The sequence below is a fragment of the Mobula birostris genome, chromosome 4 (assembly GCF_030028105.1).
Source record: "Mobula birostris isolate sMobBir1 chromosome 4, sMobBir1.hap1, whole genome shotgun sequence".
Classification (NCBI taxonomy): domain Eukaryota; kingdom Metazoa; phylum Chordata; class Chondrichthyes; order Myliobatiformes; family Myliobatidae; genus Mobula; species Mobula birostris.
In genome coordinates, this window is record NC_092373.1 from 201825376 (window position 1) to 201844766 (window position 19391).

Sequence of the window (19391 nt, forward strand, 5' to 3'; positions counted from 1 at the left end):
TGGGAGGTTAAAGCCAGAGTATTCCTGGTGGTGATAGGAGCACTTGGAGCTTTGGAGCTGTGACACCTGGACTGGGAGAGTGGCTTCGACAAATCCCGGGAACAACATCTGAGATCTCGGTCCAGAAGAGCACACTGCTAGGAACAGTAAGGATACTGCACTGAACTGTGTGTATGTATGTGTATATATACACACACAGTGAATTCCGCTAATTGGGACACATCGGGACCAGTACACTTATGCCTGATAACTGGCTGCCTCAGTTAGCTGAAGATTCATGGAAAAAGTTAAAAAGGTATTAAAAAAGACAAACTGAGTAACAACCTAGGTAATTAAATAAAATACAGAACAAACTAGAACAAAAATATTGTGGGCCAAAGGGTCTGTATTGTGCTGTACGTTTTCTATGTTTCTAAAAACAACTTTCAAGATGTTTGTTGATATCTTCAAACTCTTCATAGTTTCTAACTTGTTGAAGTAGTGAAATAGTTTCATTTTCACTCCCGGCCGTTTCTGGCATTTCCAGCCTGAAACTGCAGTGAGCAAAACATTCCTGAATTGTCTCACTGCTTCTTTCTCACCAGCTATCAGTGACAGGAATCATTGCTATTTGAACACAAACGCACGCAATTGTTCAGTCGAAGCACGGTGTAGCATCTAACAGCTATGCTCGTGCATGTGTCTGACATTAGTTAGAAACTGCTCGGCAAGTCTTCTGCCCCAATTAGCGACATAGCGTCAGAAATAAACAAGGGGAATCCCAGCAATTGTCTTGATTAGCCTTTGTTCTTTAAAAGTTGTCCCAAATAAGCGACTGCCCCTACCACCTTCCCAGTGGCAGTAGTGAGAAGAGAGCATGGTCGAGATGGTAGGGATCCTTGAGGCTGCTTTCACATGGCAGCACTCTTTGAGAATGTGCCCATTGAAGGGGAGGGCTTGGCCCGTGATGGACTGGGCTGTGTCACCACTGTCTGCAGACTTTTCTGTTCCTGGGTGTAGGTGTTTCTATGCCAAGCTTCGATGCAACCTGCAAGGATACTTGTCACTGTGCATCAATGGAATTTTTAGATGACTTGCCAGATCTACACAAACTTCAAAAGCTGCAGAGGGTTGTAAATTTAGTCGGCTCCATCTTGGGTACAAAGTACCCAGGACATCTTCAAGGAGCAGTGCTTCAGAAAGGCAGCATCCATTATTAAAGACTTCCAGCACCCAGGGCATGCCCTTTTCTCACCATCAGGAAGGAGGTACAGAAGCCTGAAGACACACACTCAACGATTCAGGAACAGCTTCTTCCCCTCTGACATCCGATTCCTAAATGGATATTGAACCTACCTCATTTGTTTAATATATACTATTTCTGTTTTTTGCACAATTTTTAATCTATTCAATATACATATACTGCAATTTATTTATTTATTTATTATTTTATTATTTGTTTTTCTTCTATATTATGAATTGCATTGAACTGCTGCTGCTAAGTTAACAAATTTCATGACACATGCTAGTGATAGTAAATCTGATTCTGACTTTTAAGAAACTGGAGGCACTGTTATCTGTTCTTGGTGATGGCACTTTTGTGCTGGTCCCAGGACAGATCCTCTGATAGTGATAACACCCAAGGAATTTGAAGGTATTCACCCTCTCCACTTCATGAGGACCGGCTCACGGACCCCTGATTTCCTCCTCCTGTAATCAATAATCAACTCTTTGGTTTTATTGATGTTGAGTAAGAGGCAATTGTGGCACTGTTCAGCCAAGTTTTCAATTTCCCCTGGGGGTGTTGGGGTGATCTGAGCTCCCTCTTTCATTCGTGGCGGGGCTGCGGGTTTGACAGTCTGTTTCTCGTTATTAAAAGGTTCCAAAGATAGACCCGTGCATTCCGACCACCTACATGGATCACTACCGAGGAAACCTGCCTCCCATCAGGCCCTGCGTCGACTACTGCAGGCCCCACATGAACGCGTACACGGCTTGCATGGACCGCTTTAACTATCACCGCTGTGACCCGTGCGGATACCAGATCTGTCCACAAACCAGCTGCACCTATGACACCAACAAGGTAGTGGAAGAGCCGGGGGTGACACACACAAAACACTGGAGGGACTCAGCAGGTCAGGCAGCATCTACGGAGGGAGATTAACAGTCGTCATTTCGGGCTGAGACCCTTCATCATCAAGGATTATTCTGCTTCTGCCCCTTCCTTTCCAGGCCTGATTTAGAGTCTTGGCCCGCAATGCTGACCGTTTATTCCCTCCATAGATGCTGTTTGACTTAAAGTAACAGAGTTCTACAGTGCAGAATAGGCCCTTCAGCCCTTCTAATCTGTGGTGAAATATTATTCTGCCTATTCCTGTTGGCCAGCACATGGACCACAGCCCTCATACCCCACCTGTCCATGTACTTACCCAAACTCCCTTTAAATGTCGAAGTCAAACCCACATCCACCACTTGTGCTGGCAGCTCATTCCACACTCTCACCACACGCTCGAGTGAAGAAGTTCCCCTCTTGTTTCCCTTAAACACTTCATCTTTCACCCTCAACCCATAATCTCTAGTTCTAGTCTCACCCAACTTCAGTAGAAAAACTTGCTTGCATTTACCCTATCTGTATCCTTCACAATTTTGTACACCTCTATCAAATTTTCCCCTCATTCTTTTACGCCCCAGGGAATAAAGTCTGAACCTGTTCAACCTTTCCCTGTAATCAATGTTCCCTCTGCACACATCTTTTGCTACTAGAGCACAGAGGAATTTAGGCACGTCACGCTCTACCTCATTGGCATGTTAAATATATTTCACAATCGTACACAATCACATTTCCTTTCCTGGTTTCTGATGTGGACAGTGTTGACAACATGGAGTTTGTGATGTTTTGTCTGAAGCTTGTAGAACTGACTTATTGATGCTGTTTTTACTGAAGAAACTATTCAGTGTGCACATGGTGTTGTCACCGGGCAAAAAATGGCACAGCGCATGATTTTTGTGCATTACAAATTAGGGAGAACATTGCCTCTAACTCAGGCCCTCAACTACCAGCAAATTCCTTGAAACTTTTTTCTGTACTCGTTCAGTCTTATTGATATCATTCCTGTAGGTAATTGGCCCGAACTGCACACAATACTACAAATCCGGTCTCAGTGTCCGATCGTTGCTGGTCAACCTACCGATCCTCATGTTTTTAGGATGCGGGACGAAACCAGAGCACCAGGGGTGATCCCATGTATCCACAGGGAGAAAATGGAACATAGAACATCAGCCCACAATGTAATGCTGACTCTTTAACCTATTCTATGATCAATCTAACCCTTCCCTCCCACATAAGCCCTCCATTTTCCTTCCATCCAGGTGCCTATCTAAGAGGCTCTTAGCTCTCCCTAATGTATCTGCCTTTACCATAACCCCTGATAATACGTTCCATGTACCCAGCACTCTCTATGTAAAAAATCTTGCCTTTGACATCTCTCTCCATGCTGATAATCCCTGGGGAAAAAGACTCTGATTAACAATCCCATTTATGCACCTCACATTTCATAAACCTGTGTTTCCAGAGTCAAAAGTTGAAGTCTGTCCCGAGAGCCTTTGTGGCCCTTTAGGCCAGTGCTTATGCCGGTTTCTGTGGCGTGAAGCGACTGAGAATATGAGCCCCCCCCCCAGATGGGACGCCAGTCTATCGCGAGGTTAACCCCCAGCGTTTGCCGGTACCCATTCTCAGCTGGGTGGACTGGAGCAGTGTGTGGTTAAGTGCCTTGCTCAAAGACACAACACGCTGCCCTGGCCGAGACTCGAACCCACGGCCTTCAGATCGTGAGCCCAACGTCCTGACCACTTGGCCACGCGCCACACATGTTCCAGAGGGGGGCACTTAAGAAGCTCTGAGATAGGTACATGCATATTTGTGGGCAGACGTGAGGTGTGAATGCAGTGCAGGGAAGTCTAGAATTCTCAGGTGATTGGAGGTAAGTATGGAGAGAGATGTCAGAGGCAAGAGTTTTTACATAGAGAGCGCTGGGTGCATGGAATGTTTTATGGTAGGGGCAGATACATTAGGGAGAGCGGCAGAGCCAGCAGCTCTAACCACTGCACCCCTGTGCCAGCCTTTTGCTGCTGCTTGCTTCCCCCCTGGTCTGAGGCTGTTCCTGGCTCAGGTGCCTGCAGGCCCGACAGCTTTGCACCTCCAGGAGTATCTCCTTCATCCACTGAGCTTCTGTTTCAGGCCTGACGACGTGTAAGAAATCCATGCATTCTTTATTCCAGGCAGCGGAGGACGCCCTTGCCTGCTACAGGTACAAGAAGTGTCTGGATAGTTTCTATGGGTCATCTCCAATCGCACAGGTAAAGTCAAACTGTGAGAAATTCAAAAATGTTTTCTGAGCTTTTATAGCAGGACCAGAACTATTGGGGTTCACCATGGTTCAGGTGTCTGGAACCGGAGGTTGGCGTGTCCGGAACCAGAGGTTGGCGTGTCCGGAACCAGAGGTTGGCGTGTTCGGAACCGGAGGTTGGCGTGTTCGGAACCGGAGGTTGGCGTGTCCGGAACCGGAGGTTGGCGTGTCTGGAACCGGAGGTTGGAGTGTCCGGAACCAGAGGTTGGAGTGTCCGGAACTAGAGGGCCTTAATCCCCAAGTACGGGGACATTTGGAACTGTTTTTTTTAATCTAGAGGCAGTGAATTTTGGAATCTTGACTTCTTATGGCTGAGCCTTTAGGGTTAGACAAGGATGTGGCTTTAGGACAGAGATGAGGAGGAATTTCTTTAGATCAGGGGTTCCCAACCTTTTTTTATGCTTTGGACCAATTGGGAACCCCTGCTTTAGAGGGTAGTGAATCTGTGGAATTCATTGCCACAGATGATTGTGGAGGCCAGTCACTGGGTATAGTTAAAGCAGAGGTCGATAGGTTTTTGATTAATAAGCCTTCCTTGTGTGTCCACAATAACATTGCTGTGACAGTTTCTGCCACCAGGGGGCCTTTTAGGATCTGGATAAGACTCGGGGCACTGCAGCACAGAAACAGGCTATTCGGCCCATCTAGCCCTTGCCAAACTGACATTCTGCCTAGTCCCCATCCACCTAGCATAGTCCTCATCTATCTACCTAGTCCCATCGACCCACAACTGGATCATAGCCCTCCATCATCATCATCATCATCATCAGGTGCCATGCCCAGTTTGAGCTTTGACTGCCATGGCCCACACACTCCTGTTTCGGGTCATGTGGATCAATTCATTGGTATTCATTTCCAGTTCTCTGGCTGCTGTCTCCACCATCATTTGTCTTTGCCCTCCATACCTCTCCCATCCGTGTACCTATCCAAACTTCTCTTAAATGTATGAATCGAACCCACATCCACACACTCATGGTTCTCTGAATGAAGACCCTCATGTTTCCATTAAATATTTCACCTTTCATCCTTAAACAGGCTCTGTCCATTGAGGTTGAGTGAGACTAGAACCTAGCACCCAGCCTCAGTGGAAAAAAGCCTGCTTGCATTTAACCCTATCTATACCCCTCATAATTTTGTATACCCCTATCAAATCTCAACTCATTCTCCTACGCTCCTGAGAGTCAAGTGGTAACCTATTCAATCTTGCCCTATATCTCATTAACCTAATTCTTTCTGCCTACACAATATCCATATCACTCTATTCTCTGTATATTCACTTAACATGGAACATAGACACAACAGAACATTCCAGGCTCTTTGACTCACGATGTCATGCCAATCTTTTAACCTCCTCTAAGATCTATCTAACTTTTCCCGCTCACATAGCCCTCCATTTTTGTATCATCAATGTGCCTGTCCAAGAGTTTCTTAAATGCCTCTAATGTATCTGCCTCTACCACCACCCCTAGCTGCTTCACCCTCTGTGTAAAAGTCCTACCTCTTTCACTCCATGCATACTGCATACTATCAGATCAATCCTCAGCCTCTGTCGCTCCAGAGAAATCAACCCAAATTTGTCCGACCTCTAATCAGACAGCACTCTGGTAAACCTCTTCTGCACCCTCGTTTTTCGGGTAGCACGTGAAAAAGGTCACACTTGTAGACTGAATGGAGACATTGCACAAGGGTCACCCACTCTCCCAGATGTAGAGGAGAGGGCACAGTCAATGTTGACAGCAGCATACTGAGATTCAGTTGAGTTGCCCTGGACTGCTCAATGTGAAGCTCCCATTGTGTAGATGTCATTATAAGGGAATGCGTGTGAGCTGCCTGTCACTGCAGAGTGGATTTCTGAGACTATACTTGAATTGGCAGGATGACTTTTACTTTCATGTTCTGACTCCCGTTGGGCCACAGGTCAATCCCTTATTCTTTGCCTTCACAGAAAGAGAAGTTCCCGCCTGATGAGATTGCACCAAATCCCTGCACGTTCACGGGTAAGTATGAGCCTTTCTGAGAAGCATGCATCCTGACAGGTAAACAGGCATGATGACAGATCAACAGAGTGTTCGGAGCTACTGACCCTCAATAAGACCATAAGGCGTAGGAGTAGAATTAGGTCATTCAGCCGATCGAGTCTGCTCTGCAGTTCTATCGTAGATGATTTATTACCCTTCTCAACCCCATCTCCCACCTTCTCCCCATATTATTTGAAGTCCTTACTAATAAAGAACCTACCATGTTCTCCTTTGGCCTCCACAGCCATCTGTGGCAATGAATTCCACAGATTCGCAATCCTCTGACAAAAGAAATTCCTCCTCATCTCTGTCCCAAAGGGGAGCCCTTCTATTTTGAGTTTCTTCTATGAGACCTCCTGTGTTCACTCTCTCTAGTCCTTTCAATATTTGATAGCTTTTAATGAGAACCCCCCCTTCCTCCCCCTTCATTCCTCTACATTCCAGCAAGTACAGGCCCAGAGCCATCAAATGCTCCTCATCTGTTAACCTTTTCATACTTGGGATCATTCTCGTGAACTTCCTCTGGACCCGCACCAATGCTAGTGTGGTAAACCATATATATATGTTGTAACTGGGTTAACTGTCTGGACATGCCCCTCTGCTGACTGCCAGCACATCCTTTCTGTATCTGCTCACAATACTCCAAGTGAGACCTCACCAGAGCCTTATAAAGCCTCAGTATTACACCCTTGCTTTTATGTTCTTGTCCTCTTGAAATGAATGCCAACCTTGCATTTGTCTTTGTTACTACCAAAGCTGGGCAATGCTCCCTACCCAAGGTGCTGCTGCATCACAGGCACAGTCCACCCTCCTGTCCCCACCACTGACAGCACCTATAGGAGACGCTTCCTCGACAACGTGCAACCTAATGATGGGTGCTGCTTTCCTGCATAACATTGTCACAGTAAAGCAGCATCCATCATCAGGGACCCCCACCCCTCAGGCTAGGCTCTCTTCTCGCTGCTGCCATCAGGAAGAAGGTACAGGAGCCTCAGGTCCCACGCCACCAGGTTCAGGAAGTTATTACCCCTCAACCATCAGGCTCCTGAACCAGAGGTGATGACTTTACTTGCCCCATCGTTGAAATGTTCCCACAACCTATGGACTCAAGTTCAAGGACTCTTCACCTCATGTTCTCGATACTTATTGTTTATTTATTTATTATTATTATTACTTTCTTTTTGTATTTGCACAGCTTGTTATCTTTTGGTTGCACGCCAAAGTTGGTGCAGTTGTTCATTGATTTTGTTGTGGTTATTATCCTACTATGGATTTGTTCAGTATGCCCACAGGAAGTGAATCTCAGGATTGTAACTTGTGAGTTATGTGTATTTTGATAATAAATTCACTTTGAACTTTGAAGGGTTCCCACCGCCTGGACCATATCCTCTTCTCACTGTTACCATTGTGCAGGACGTACAGGAGCCTAAATTCCCACACCATCAGCTACTTTCCAACAACCATCAGACCTGCACAACCCTAACCCGACCTGAGCAACGGAACATCACGGACCACTATTTGCGCTGCCATAGACTTTACACTGACTTTGTTTGCACTGAGGTTTTGTTTTTGAACAGTCACTTCTCCCCTCTCTCCAGCACTGTCTTTTATAATTTATCTGTGCTCTGTACTTGTGCGCCTAAAGATCTTAAAGATTAGGTTTATTTGTCACGTGCACGTCGAAACTTCAAACCACTCAGTGAAATGCATGGTTTGTGTCAATGACCAACTCAGTCCGAGGATGTGCTGGAGGCAGCCTGTAGGTGTTGCCACGCTTCCTGCGCCAACTTAACATGCCCATAGTTCACTAACCCTAATCGGTATGTCTTTGGAATTTGGGTTGGGGTGGGAGGGAACCGGGGCACCCAGAGCAAACCTCTGAAAGACAATGGCAGGAATCGGACCAGGATTGCTGATTGCTGGCACTGTGTTAGCTAACCACTGTGCTGCCGTGCCTATGATGTTCCTGCAAGGAATCTTTTTGTTGTATCTGTACCTCACCGAATGTATGTACATGTCAATAGACTTATTAGAGTCAAAGATTCATAGAAAAGTACAGCTCAGAAACAAGCCCTTCAGCCCATCTAGTCAATGCCAAACCATTTAACCTGCCTACTCCCATCGACCTGCACCGGGACCATAGCCCCCCAATACCCTACCATCCATGTACCTATCCAAACTTTTCTTAAATGTTGAAATTGAGCTCACGTGCACCACTTGTGCTGGCAGCTCGTTCCACTCATGACCCTCTGGGTGAAGATGTTTCCCCTCATGTTCCCCAAAACCCATGACTTCTGGTTGTAGTCCCACCCGACCTCAGTGGAAAAAGCCTGCTTGCATTTATCGTCCCTAGCTTGACCTGACAGTATACATGCACACACGCAGTACCATGGCGTAATTCTAGCGATGTCACCACCACACTCAATACTGTGGGACATACATTCCTTCTCTCAGTTGCAACCACAAGTGTCTTTAATCCCCATTCTCCTTCTTCCTCACAAAGCTCCAAATGTCCCAAACGGTGCTGATTACATGAGGAAAACGTCTTCGATGCCCCGGATTCCCGAGGGGGGCATTCACAAGAAACTGGAACAGTGCACTGTCTTCCCAGCAGGTCAGTTTTCTGTTTTTCAAGCAATCACTGATGGGAATTGGCTTATTATTGTCACATAAACCAGAATAGAAAATCACAAATGGAGAAGATCTTCAGTTGCTGGAAATCCAAAGCAACACACACAAAATACTGGAGGAACTCAACAGGTCAGGCAGCATCTGAAAAGAATGAAGTCAACATTTCAGGCCAAGATGCTTCTTCAGGACTGAGAAGGAAGGGGGAGATGTGATGCCTGAATTAAAAGGTGAGGGAGGGGAAAGAGGCTAGTTAGAAGGCAATAGTTGAAGCTAGGTGGGTGGGAAAGATCAAGGACTGGAGAAGAAAGAATCTGATAGAGGAGAATAGACGATAGGAGAAAGGGAAGGAGGAGGGGACCCAGTGGGAAATAACAGGCAGTTGAGAAGAAGTAAAGGGTCAGAGTGGGGAATAGAGGAAACAGGGTGAGGGGGTGGAATTTTGTTCACTGAAAGCAGAAATCGATATTCATGCCATCAGGTTGGAGGCTACCCAGATGGAATATAAGGTGTTACTCCTCCACCCTGAGGGTGGCCTCATCACGACACAAGAGGAAGCCATTGTCCGACATGACGGAACGAGAATGAGAATTGATGTTAAATGTTTGGCCACTGGGATGGTGCAGAGTTGCTTGACAAAGCTGTCCCCCAATTTAAAGTGAAAAGCTTGGTTTTGCAAACCATCCGGACACACCTTTCCAAACATAAAGGCAAACTGGAATTCACTGCCAGCAGAAGTGATGGATGCAGGTTTGATTGCAGCATTTAAGAGATATTTGGATAAGTACATGGATGGGTAGGGTATGGAGGACTATGGTCCAGGTGTGAATCTATGGGACGAGACAGAAATATCAGTTGACACAAACTAGATGGGCTGAAGGGCCTGTTTCTGTGAGGTAGTGCTCTATGAATCTGTGTGGCCGCTTCATAACACTAGTTAGGCCGCATCCGGAGCTCAGCATACAGCTTTGATCTCTGTGCCCCCCCCCCAATTTTAGGAAGGACGTGGAGGCTCTGGAGAGGGTGCAGAAGAGGTTCACCAGGATGCTGCCTGGATTAGAGAGTATGTGCTATCACAAGAGGTTGGGCAAACTTAGGTTGTTTTTTCTGGAGTGGCAGAGACAGAGGGGAGATCTGATTGAAGTGTGTAAGATTATGAAAGGCATAGACAGAGTAGACAGACAGGATCCATTTCCCAGAGTTCAAATATCTCATACCAGAGGCCATGCACTTAAGGGGAGAGGGGCTAAGTTCAAAGGAGATGTGAGGGACAAGTTTTTTTATACACAGAGAGCAGTGGGTGCCTGGAATGCACGGTCTTGTTTGTTGGTAGAGGCAGATACATTAGGGACTTTAGATAAACACATGCAATTCACACCAGATGCTGGAGGAACTCAGCAGGTCAGGCAGCATCTATGGAAAAGAGTACAGTCAACGTTTCGGGCCGAGACATTGACTGTTTACTCTTTTCCATAGAGGCTGAGTTCTTCCAGCATTTTGTGTGTGTTGCTTGGATTTCCAGCATCTGCAGATTTTCTCTTGTTTTAGATAGACACATGAATGTGAAGAAAATGGAAGGATATGGATATTGTGTAGGCAGAAAAGATTAGTTTAGTTAGCCATTTGATTACTGATTTAATTGGTTCAGCAGAACATTGTAGGCCAAAGGGCCTTTTCCCATGCTGTATTGTTCTACGTTCTACAACTTGGTAAATATGACAATAATTAAACCAATAAACTAACAAACCAAAACAAATTAAATCAAATCCCTGAGGGGCCAAATGATTTTTTATGACTTTTAAGTCTTGTTGTTTGATCTTCTTCCTTTCTCAGCACAAGTAAGCCAATTGTCTGGTTTCCCTTCTCATAAGGTCGACAGCCAGTACTGTCACTATCCTGGTGTGGTCGCTAATCCATGTGACCCTTACATGCGCACACCTCATCGAAAGGTGTACAGGTAGGTGCTCAGACTGCTCACTGCTACTTGAGTGGAGTGCTTGTTCCATATTTCCTCATGAAACAGGACTCAGTCCAACCCATTGAGTCTGTGCCAGCAGAGTTCAATTCCATTCCATAAGACACAGGAGAAGAAAATGGTCATTTGACTCACTGAGTCTGCCCTGCCATTCCATCATGGCTGATTTATTATCCCTCTCAAACCTATTCTCCTGCCTTCTCCTCATAGCCTTTGACACTCTGACTAATCAAGACCTATCAACCTCTGATTTAAATATATTCAATGACTTGGCATCCACAGCCATCTTTTGCAATGAATTCCACAGATTCACCACCATCTGGCTAAAGAAATTCCTCCTCATCTCTATTCTAAAGTAACGTCATTTTATTCTGAGACTGTGCTGTCTTGCCCTAGACTCTCCATGGCCTCCATCTAGGCAAACGTTCCCTCTGATTTTTTTTTTTACAGCTGCGCAGACCAACAGGAAATTTTTACATGGCTCATAAACTGTGTGGCACTTTAATAAAACATTATATAAAAGAGAACTCCAGCGCGTGGCAACAAAGGCTATGTGCGCGGGAGCATTTCAGTTACTGCACAGTCACGCAGCTTAGAGAGAACACTGATTAGGTTTTTCAGTGAAATCCCCCCCCCCCCCCATTTCTTCTAAAGTCCAGCAAGTACAGACCCACTGCCATCAAGCAAAAGGTTGAGATGGCGGGACTAATGTTCTGACTGGTGTATAGTTCAATGCAAGGAGTATTGTAGGAAAGGCGGATGAGCTTAGGACATGAGTCATAATTCCACATGCTGATTTGGTTGTAGGAGGGGCAGGGCTGGCAGCTCACTGTTCCAGTTGTATAATGTTATATAATGTTGTTTTAGAGCAAGAGGGATTAAAGGGTGTGCAGTGACATTACTTGTCAGGGAAAATGTCTCTGCAGTGCTCAGTCAGGACAGACTGGAGAGCTCGTCTAGTGAGGTTTTATGGGTGGAACTGAGAAATAAGAAAGCTATGACCATGTTATTGGGATTATATTATAGACCATTCAACAGTCCGCAGGATTTAGAGGACCAAATTTTTTTTTAGATTATGAGGACACGCAGTCCTCTTTTATTGTCATTTAGAAATACATGCATTAAGAAATGATACAATGTTCCTCCAGTATGATATCACAGAAACACAAGACAAACCAAGACTAAAAATACTGACAAAAACCACATAATTATAATATATAGTTACAACAGTGCAAAGCAATACTGTAATTTGATAAAGAACAGACCATGGACACGGTAAAAAAAAGTCTCAAAGTCTCTCGAAAGTCCCATCATCTCACACAGACAGTAGAAAGGAGAAAAACTCTCCCTGCTATGAACCTCCAGCGCCGCAAACTTGCCGATGCAGCACCCCGGAAGCACCCGACCACAGCTGACTCTTGAGTCTGTCCGAAAACTTTGAGCCTCCGACCAGCCCTCTGACACTGAGCACCATCTCTGCCGAGTGCTTCGACCCCGGCCCCAACAACAGGCAATAGACAAAGCCAAGGATTTGGGGCCTTCGTCTCCGGAGATTCTTGATCTCGATCAATTTGTAGAGAGATCGCAGACTGTTGCAAGAAACATAAGGTGATTTTAACCTTCCACATTTTGACTGGGACTCCCATACTGTAAAAGGGCTGGATGGGAAAGAGTTTGTTAAATGTGTTCAGGAAAGTTTCTTTAACCAGTACATAGAAATCCCAACTTGAGAGAGTATGACACAAGGTATCCTTTTAGGGAATAAGACAGGACAGCTGACATAAGTTTGTGTAGGGGAACACTTTATATCTATTGATCATAATGCCATTAATTTCTAGGTAATTATGGAAAAGTACAGGTCTGGTGCTCGGGCTGAGATTCTAAATTGGAGAAAGGCCAATTTTGATGGTATTAGAAAGGATCTGGAAAGTGCGGATTGGGACAGGCTGTTTTCTGGCAAAGGTGTGCTTGGTAAGTGGGAGGTCTTCCAAAGTGAAATTTTGTGAGTACAGAGTTTGTATGTTCCTGTCAAAATAAAAGGCAAGGATAACAGGTTTAGGGAACCTTGGTTTTTGAGAGATATTGAAACCCTCGTTTAGAAATAGGAGGTGCATAGCAGGTTTAGGCAGGTAGGAATAAATGAGGTGCTTATGGAGTATAGAAGTGCAAGAGAATTTTTAAGAAGGAAATCAGGAGAGCTAAAAGAAGGTGTGAGATTGCTCTAGCAGACAAGTGAAGGAGAATCCTAATGGATTCCACAGATATATTAGAGGAAAAGGTTTGCAAGGGACAAATTGGTCCTCTCTAAGATCAAAGCTGTAATCTATATGTGGAGCCGAAAGAAATGGGAGAAATCTGAAATAGATTATTTTGCATCTGGATCTACTCGGGAGACGGACACAGAAGTGAGACAAAGCAGCAGCAAGGTCATGGACCCTATACAGATTACAGGGGAGGTGTTTGCTGTCTTGAGGGAATGAGGGTAGATAAATCCCCAGGTCCTGACAAGGTATTCCCTTGGACTCTGAAGGAGGCTGGAAACTTCAGTGGCCCTAGCAGAGATATTTAAAACATCCTTAACCAAGGGTAAGGTGTTGGAGTATTGGACAATGGGTAAGGTGTTGGAGTACTGGAGGGTGGGTAAGGTGTTGGAGTACTGGAGGATGGGTAAGGTGTTGGAGTATTGGACAATGGGTAAGGTGTCGGAGTACTGGAGGATGGGTAAGGTGTCGGAGTACTGGAGGATGGGTAAGGTGTCGGAGTACTGGAGGATGGGTAAGGTGCTGGAGTACTGGAGGATGGGTGAGGTGTCGGAGTACTGGAGGATGGGTAAGGTGGAGTACTGGAGGATGGGTAAGGTGCTGGAGTACTGGAGGATGGGTGAGGTGCTGGAGTACTGGAGGATGGGTGAGGTGTTGGAGTACTGGAGGATGGGTAAGGTGTTGGAGTATGGGTGGATGGGTATGTTGTTCTGTTAAGAAAGGCTCGAGGAATAAGCCAATAAATTATTGGCCCATGAGCCTGACGGTGGTAAAGTTGTTGGACTAGTGGTGTTCCCAGGGATTGGTGCTGGGCCTGTTGTTGTTTGTCATCTTATATCAATGATCTGGATGATAATGTGGTTAACTGGATCGGCAAATTTGCGAATGACACCAAGGATAGTGGTGTAATAGGCAGCGAGGAAGTCTATCAAAGCTTGCAGTGGGTTCTGGACCAGCTGGAAAAATGGGCTGAGGTGGAATTTAATGCAGACAATTGCAAGATGTTGCACTCTGGAAGGACCAAAATGGGTAGGTTTTACATGGTGAGTAGTAAGGCTCTGAGGAGTGTGGTAGAACAGAGGGATCTGGGAATACAGTGCCTATAAAAAGTATTCACCCCCCCACCCCCGCCCCGGAAGTTATCATGTTTTTTGAATCACAATGGATTTAATTTGGCATTTTGGACACTGATCAACAGAAAAAGACTCTTTCGTGTCAAAGTAAAAACAAACTAATCTAAATTAATTACAAATATAATACAAAAATAACTGATTGCATAAGTGTTCACCCCCCCCCCCCTTTAATATGACACACCAAATCACCACAGGTGCAGCCAATTGGTTTTAGAAGTCACATAATTAATTAAATGGAGATCTGTTTCTGGAGACTTGTGGGCAGTCAAGGTGCTTCATCAGGTTGTAGTAAACATACACCTGTATCTGGAAGTTCCAGTTGTTGGTGAGTCAGTATCCTGACAAAAACTACGTAATGAAGACAAGAGAACACTCCAAGCAACTCTGCAAAAAGGTTATTGAAAAGCACAAGTCAGGAGATGGATACAAGAACATTTCCAAGTCGCTGAATATCCCTTGGAGTACAATTAGGTTGATCATCAAGCGATTGAAAGAATATGCCACAGCTGTAAATCCTCAAAATCTGAGTGACCGTGCAAGAAGGGAACGAGTGAGCGAGGTCACCAAGAGACCTATGACAACTCTGGAGGAGTTACGAGCTTCAGTGGCTGAGATGGGAGAGACTGTGCATACAACAACTGATGCCCAGGTGCTTCACCAGTTGCAGGTCCATGGGAGACTGGTAAAGAAAAAGCCACTTTTGGGAAAAAAAACTCATATGAAATCTCGGCTAGAGTTTGCCAGATAGCATGTGGGAGACTCTGAAGTCAGCTGGAAGAAGGTTCTATGGTCTGCTGAAACTAAAATTGAGCTTTTTGGCTATTAGACTAAACGTCATGTTTGGCGTAAGCCAAACACTGCACATCATCAAAAACACATCATCCCTACTGTGAAGCATGGTGGTGGCACTGCAGCAGGCCCTGGAAGGCTTGTGAAGGTGGAGGGTAAAATTAATGAAGCAAAATACAGGGAAATCCTGAAGGAAAACCTGATGCAGTCTGCAAGAGAACTGCAACTTGGGAGAAGATTTGTTTCCCAGCAAGACAATGACCCCAAGCATAAAGCCAAAGCTACACAGGAAAGGCTTAAAAACAACAAAGTTAATGTCCTAGACACAAAATAATCTGCAGATGCTGGGGTCAAAGCAATACTCACAACACACTAGAGGAGCTCAGCAGGTCAGGCAGCATCCGTGGAAAAGATCTGTTGACGTTTCGAGCCGGTCCTGACGAAGGGTTCCGGCCCGAAACGTCGACAGATCTTTTCCACGTATGCTGCCCGACCTGCTGAGCTTCTCCAGCGTGTTGTGAGTATTAATGTCCTAGAGTGGCTAAGTCAGAGCCCAAATCTCAATCCAATTAAGAACTTGTGGATGGACTTGAAAAGGGCTGATCACTCATGATCCCCATGCAATCTGACAGAGCTTGAGCAGTTTTGTAAAGAAGAATGGGGAAAAATAGTGGTGTCCAGATATGCAAAGCTATCACACAGACCTATTCACACAGACTCAAGACTGTAATTGCTGCCAAAGGTGCATCTACTAAATACTGACTTGAAGGGGGAGAATACTTATGCAATCAATTAATTTGTAATCAATTTAGATCACTTTATCGAGATCTGTTTTCACTTTGACGTGAAAGAATATTTTTCTGTTGATCAGTGTCAAAAAAGCGAAATTAAATCCACTGTGATTCAATGTTGAAAATCAATAAAACATGAAAACTTCCAAGGGGGGTGGTGAATATTTTTCATAGGCACTGTACATATCCGTTTATCTGTCACATCATAGGTCGACAGGGACGTAAAGAAAGCTTTTGGCACATTGGTCTTCATAAGTCAATGGAGTTGGGATGTTACGTTGACAATCTGCAAGGTGTTAGTGAGGCCACATTTGTTTACTTATTTGGAGATACAACACAGTAACAGGCTCTTCTAGCCCCATGAACCCCCACTGCCCCATTACAGCCATTGACTGACTTATTGAGATACGGTGTGGAATAGGCCCTTTTGGCACTTTGAGCCAGGTCAGCCAGCAATCCACCAGTTTAACTTACAATGATCAATTAACCTACCATCTGGTAGATCTTTGGACTGGGTTAAGAACCCGGAGCAGCTGCAGGAAACCTACGTGGTCATGGGGAGAACGACGAACTCCTCACAGGCATAGATGCTGTCGTAGCATAAAGCTGACTGCTATGCTATCGTACCATCCAGATCGAGCTCAGCTTTAGTCAGTTTGACTCAAGAAGAGCCAGATACTAGAGAGTACCCTTGTGCCAGTACACCTTGACAATAAGTGCTTCTGTTTGAGTACTGTTAGGTGGGGGAGGGGACAGCCTACCTGGGGGAAGCAACAGCGGCCATGCCTCTGGCACAGAGTTCAGCCCTGTGGCTCAGAAGGGTAGGGAAAGGAAGAGGAAGGCACCAGTGATAGGGGACTCTATAGTTAGGAGGTCAGACAGGTGATTCTGTGGACGTGTGGAAGAAACTCAGATGGTAGTTTGCCTCCCAGGTGCCAGGGATGTTTCAAATCACGTCTAAGATATCCTGCAGTGGGAGGGAGAACAGCCAGAGGTCATGGTACATATTGGTACTAATGACATAGGTAGGAAAAGGGAAGAGGTCCTGAAAAAAAGAGTACAGGGAGTTAGGAAGGAAGTTCCTAACAGAAAGCAAGACCTCAAGGGTGGTAATCTCAGGATTGCTACCTGTGCTAGGTGCCAGTGAGGGTAGGAATAGGATGCTCTGGAGGATGAACAGGTGGCTGAGGAACTGGTGTAGCGGGCAGGGTTTCAGATTTCAGGATCATTGGGACCTCTTCTGGGGCAGATGGGACCTGTACAAGAGAGACGGGTTACACTTGAGCTACAGGGGGACTAATATCCTTTCAGGGAGGTTTGTTAGTGCCATTGGAGAGGCTTTAAACTAGATTTGCAGGGGGATGGGAACCAGAGTGCCAGAGCTGACAGTGTGGCTGGGGTGAAAATAAATGATGTTAAAAGTTCAAGCAAATCCGCTGATAGAAAGGTTGTGAGTGGTGGTAAAAATCTTCTGAGGTGTATATATTTCAATGCTAGGAGTATTGCGGGGAAGGCGGATGAGTTAAGGGCGTGGATTGACACGTGGAATTATGACGTTATAGCAATTAGTGAAACTTGGCTACAGGAGGGGCAGGACTGGCAGCTTAATATTCCAGGGTTCCAATGTTTCAGATGTGATCGAGGCAGAGGAATGAAAGGTGGGGGAGTAGCATTGCTTGTTAGGGAAAATATTACAGCAGTGCTCAGGCAGGACAGATTAGAGGGCTTGTCTACTGAGTCCTTATGGGTGGAGCTAAGAAACAGGAAAGGTATGGCCACATTAGTGGGATTGTATTACAGCCACCCAATAGTCAACGAGAATTGTAAGAGCAAATCTGCAGAGAGATAGAAGGCAACTGCAGGAAACATAAAGTTGTGGTGGTAGGGGATTTTAATTTTCCATACATTGATTGGGACTCCCATACTGTTAGGGGTATAGATGGTTTAGAGTTTGTAAAATGTGTTCAGGAAAGTTTTCTAAATCAATATATAGAGGGACCAACTAGAGGGGATGCAATATTGGATCTCCTGTTAGGAAACGAGTTAGGACAAGTGACGGAAGTCTGTGTAGGGGAGCACTTTGGTTCCAGTGATCATAACACCATGAGTTTCAATTTGATCATGGACAAGGATAGATCTGGTCCTAGGGTTGAGGTTCTGAACTGGAAGAAGGCCAAATTTGAAGAAATGAGAAAGGATCTAAAAAACGTGGATTGGGACAGGTTGTTCTCTGGCAAAGATGTGATTGGTAGGTGGGAAGCCTTCAAAGGGGAAATTTTGAGAGTGCAGAGTTTGTATGTTCCTGTCAGGATTAAAGGCAAATTGAATAGGAATAAGGAACCTTGGTTCTCAAGGGATATTGCAACTCTGATAAAGAAGAAGAGGGAGTTGTATGAAATGTATAGGAAACAGGGAGTAAATCAGGTGCTTGAGGAGTATAAGAAGTGCAAGAAAATACTTAAGAAAGTAATCAGGAGGGCTAAAAGAAGACATGAGGTTGCCTTGGCAGTCAAAGTGAAGGATAATCCAAAGAGCTTTTACAGGTATATTAAGAGCAAAAGGATTGTAAGGGATAAAATTGGTCCTCTTGAAGATCAGAGTGGTTGGCTATGTGCGGAACCAAAGGAAATAGGGGAGATCTTAAATAGGTTTTTTGCGTCTGTATTTACTAAGGAAACTGGCATGAGGTCTATGGAATTGAGGGAATCAAGTAGTGAGATCATGGAAACTGTACAGATTAAAAAGGAGGAGGTGCTTGCTGTCTTGAGAAAAATTAAAGTGGATAAATCCCCGGGACCTGACAGAGTGTTCCCTCGGACCTTGAGGGAGACTAGTGTTGAAATTGCGGGGGCCCTGGCAGAGATACTTAAAATGTCACTGTCTACGGGTGAGGTGCCGGAGGATTGGAGAGTGGCTCATGTTGTTCCGTTGTTTAAAAAAGGATCGAAAAGTAATCCGGGAAATTATAGGCCGGTGAGTTTAACGTCGGTAGTAGGTAAGTTATTGGAAGGAGTACTAAGAGACAGCATCTACAAGCATTTGGATAGGCAGGGACATATTAGGGAGAGTCAACATGGCTTTGTGCGTGGTAGGTCATGTTTGACCAATCTATTGAAGTTTTTCGAGGAGATTACCAGGAAAGTGGATGAAGGGAAGGCAGTGGATATTGTCTACATGGATTTCAGTAAGGCCTTTGACAAGGTCCCGCATGGGAGGTTAGTTAGGAAAATTCAGTCGCTAGGTATACATGGAGAGGTGGTAAATTGGATTAGATATTGGCTCGATGGAAGAAGCCAGAGAGTGGTGGTAGAGAATTGCTTCTCTGAGTGGAGGCCTGTGACTAGTGGTGTGCCACAGGGATCAGTGCTGGGTCCATTGTTATTTGTCATCTATATCAATGATCTGGATGAT

General features: G+C 45.2%; 1 protein-coding gene across 1 annotated transcript in view; it reads left to right on the top strand.

Moving 5' to 3' along the window:
* Positions 1-19391, top strand: part of LOC140196112 (uncharacterized) — a 69746-nt gene that overhangs the window by 40596 nt on the left and 9759 nt on the right. Inside the window, exons 6-10 of the mRNA XM_072254818.1 lie at positions 1859-2062; positions 4258-4335; positions 6331-6382; positions 8907-9017; positions 10865-10988. Coding sequence (XP_072110919.1) covers positions 1859-2062; positions 4258-4335; positions 6331-6382; positions 8907-9017; positions 10865-10988 — 569 coding nt within the window. The remainder of the gene's footprint in view (positions 1-1858; positions 2063-4257; positions 4336-6330; positions 6383-8906; positions 9018-10864; positions 10989-19391) is intronic.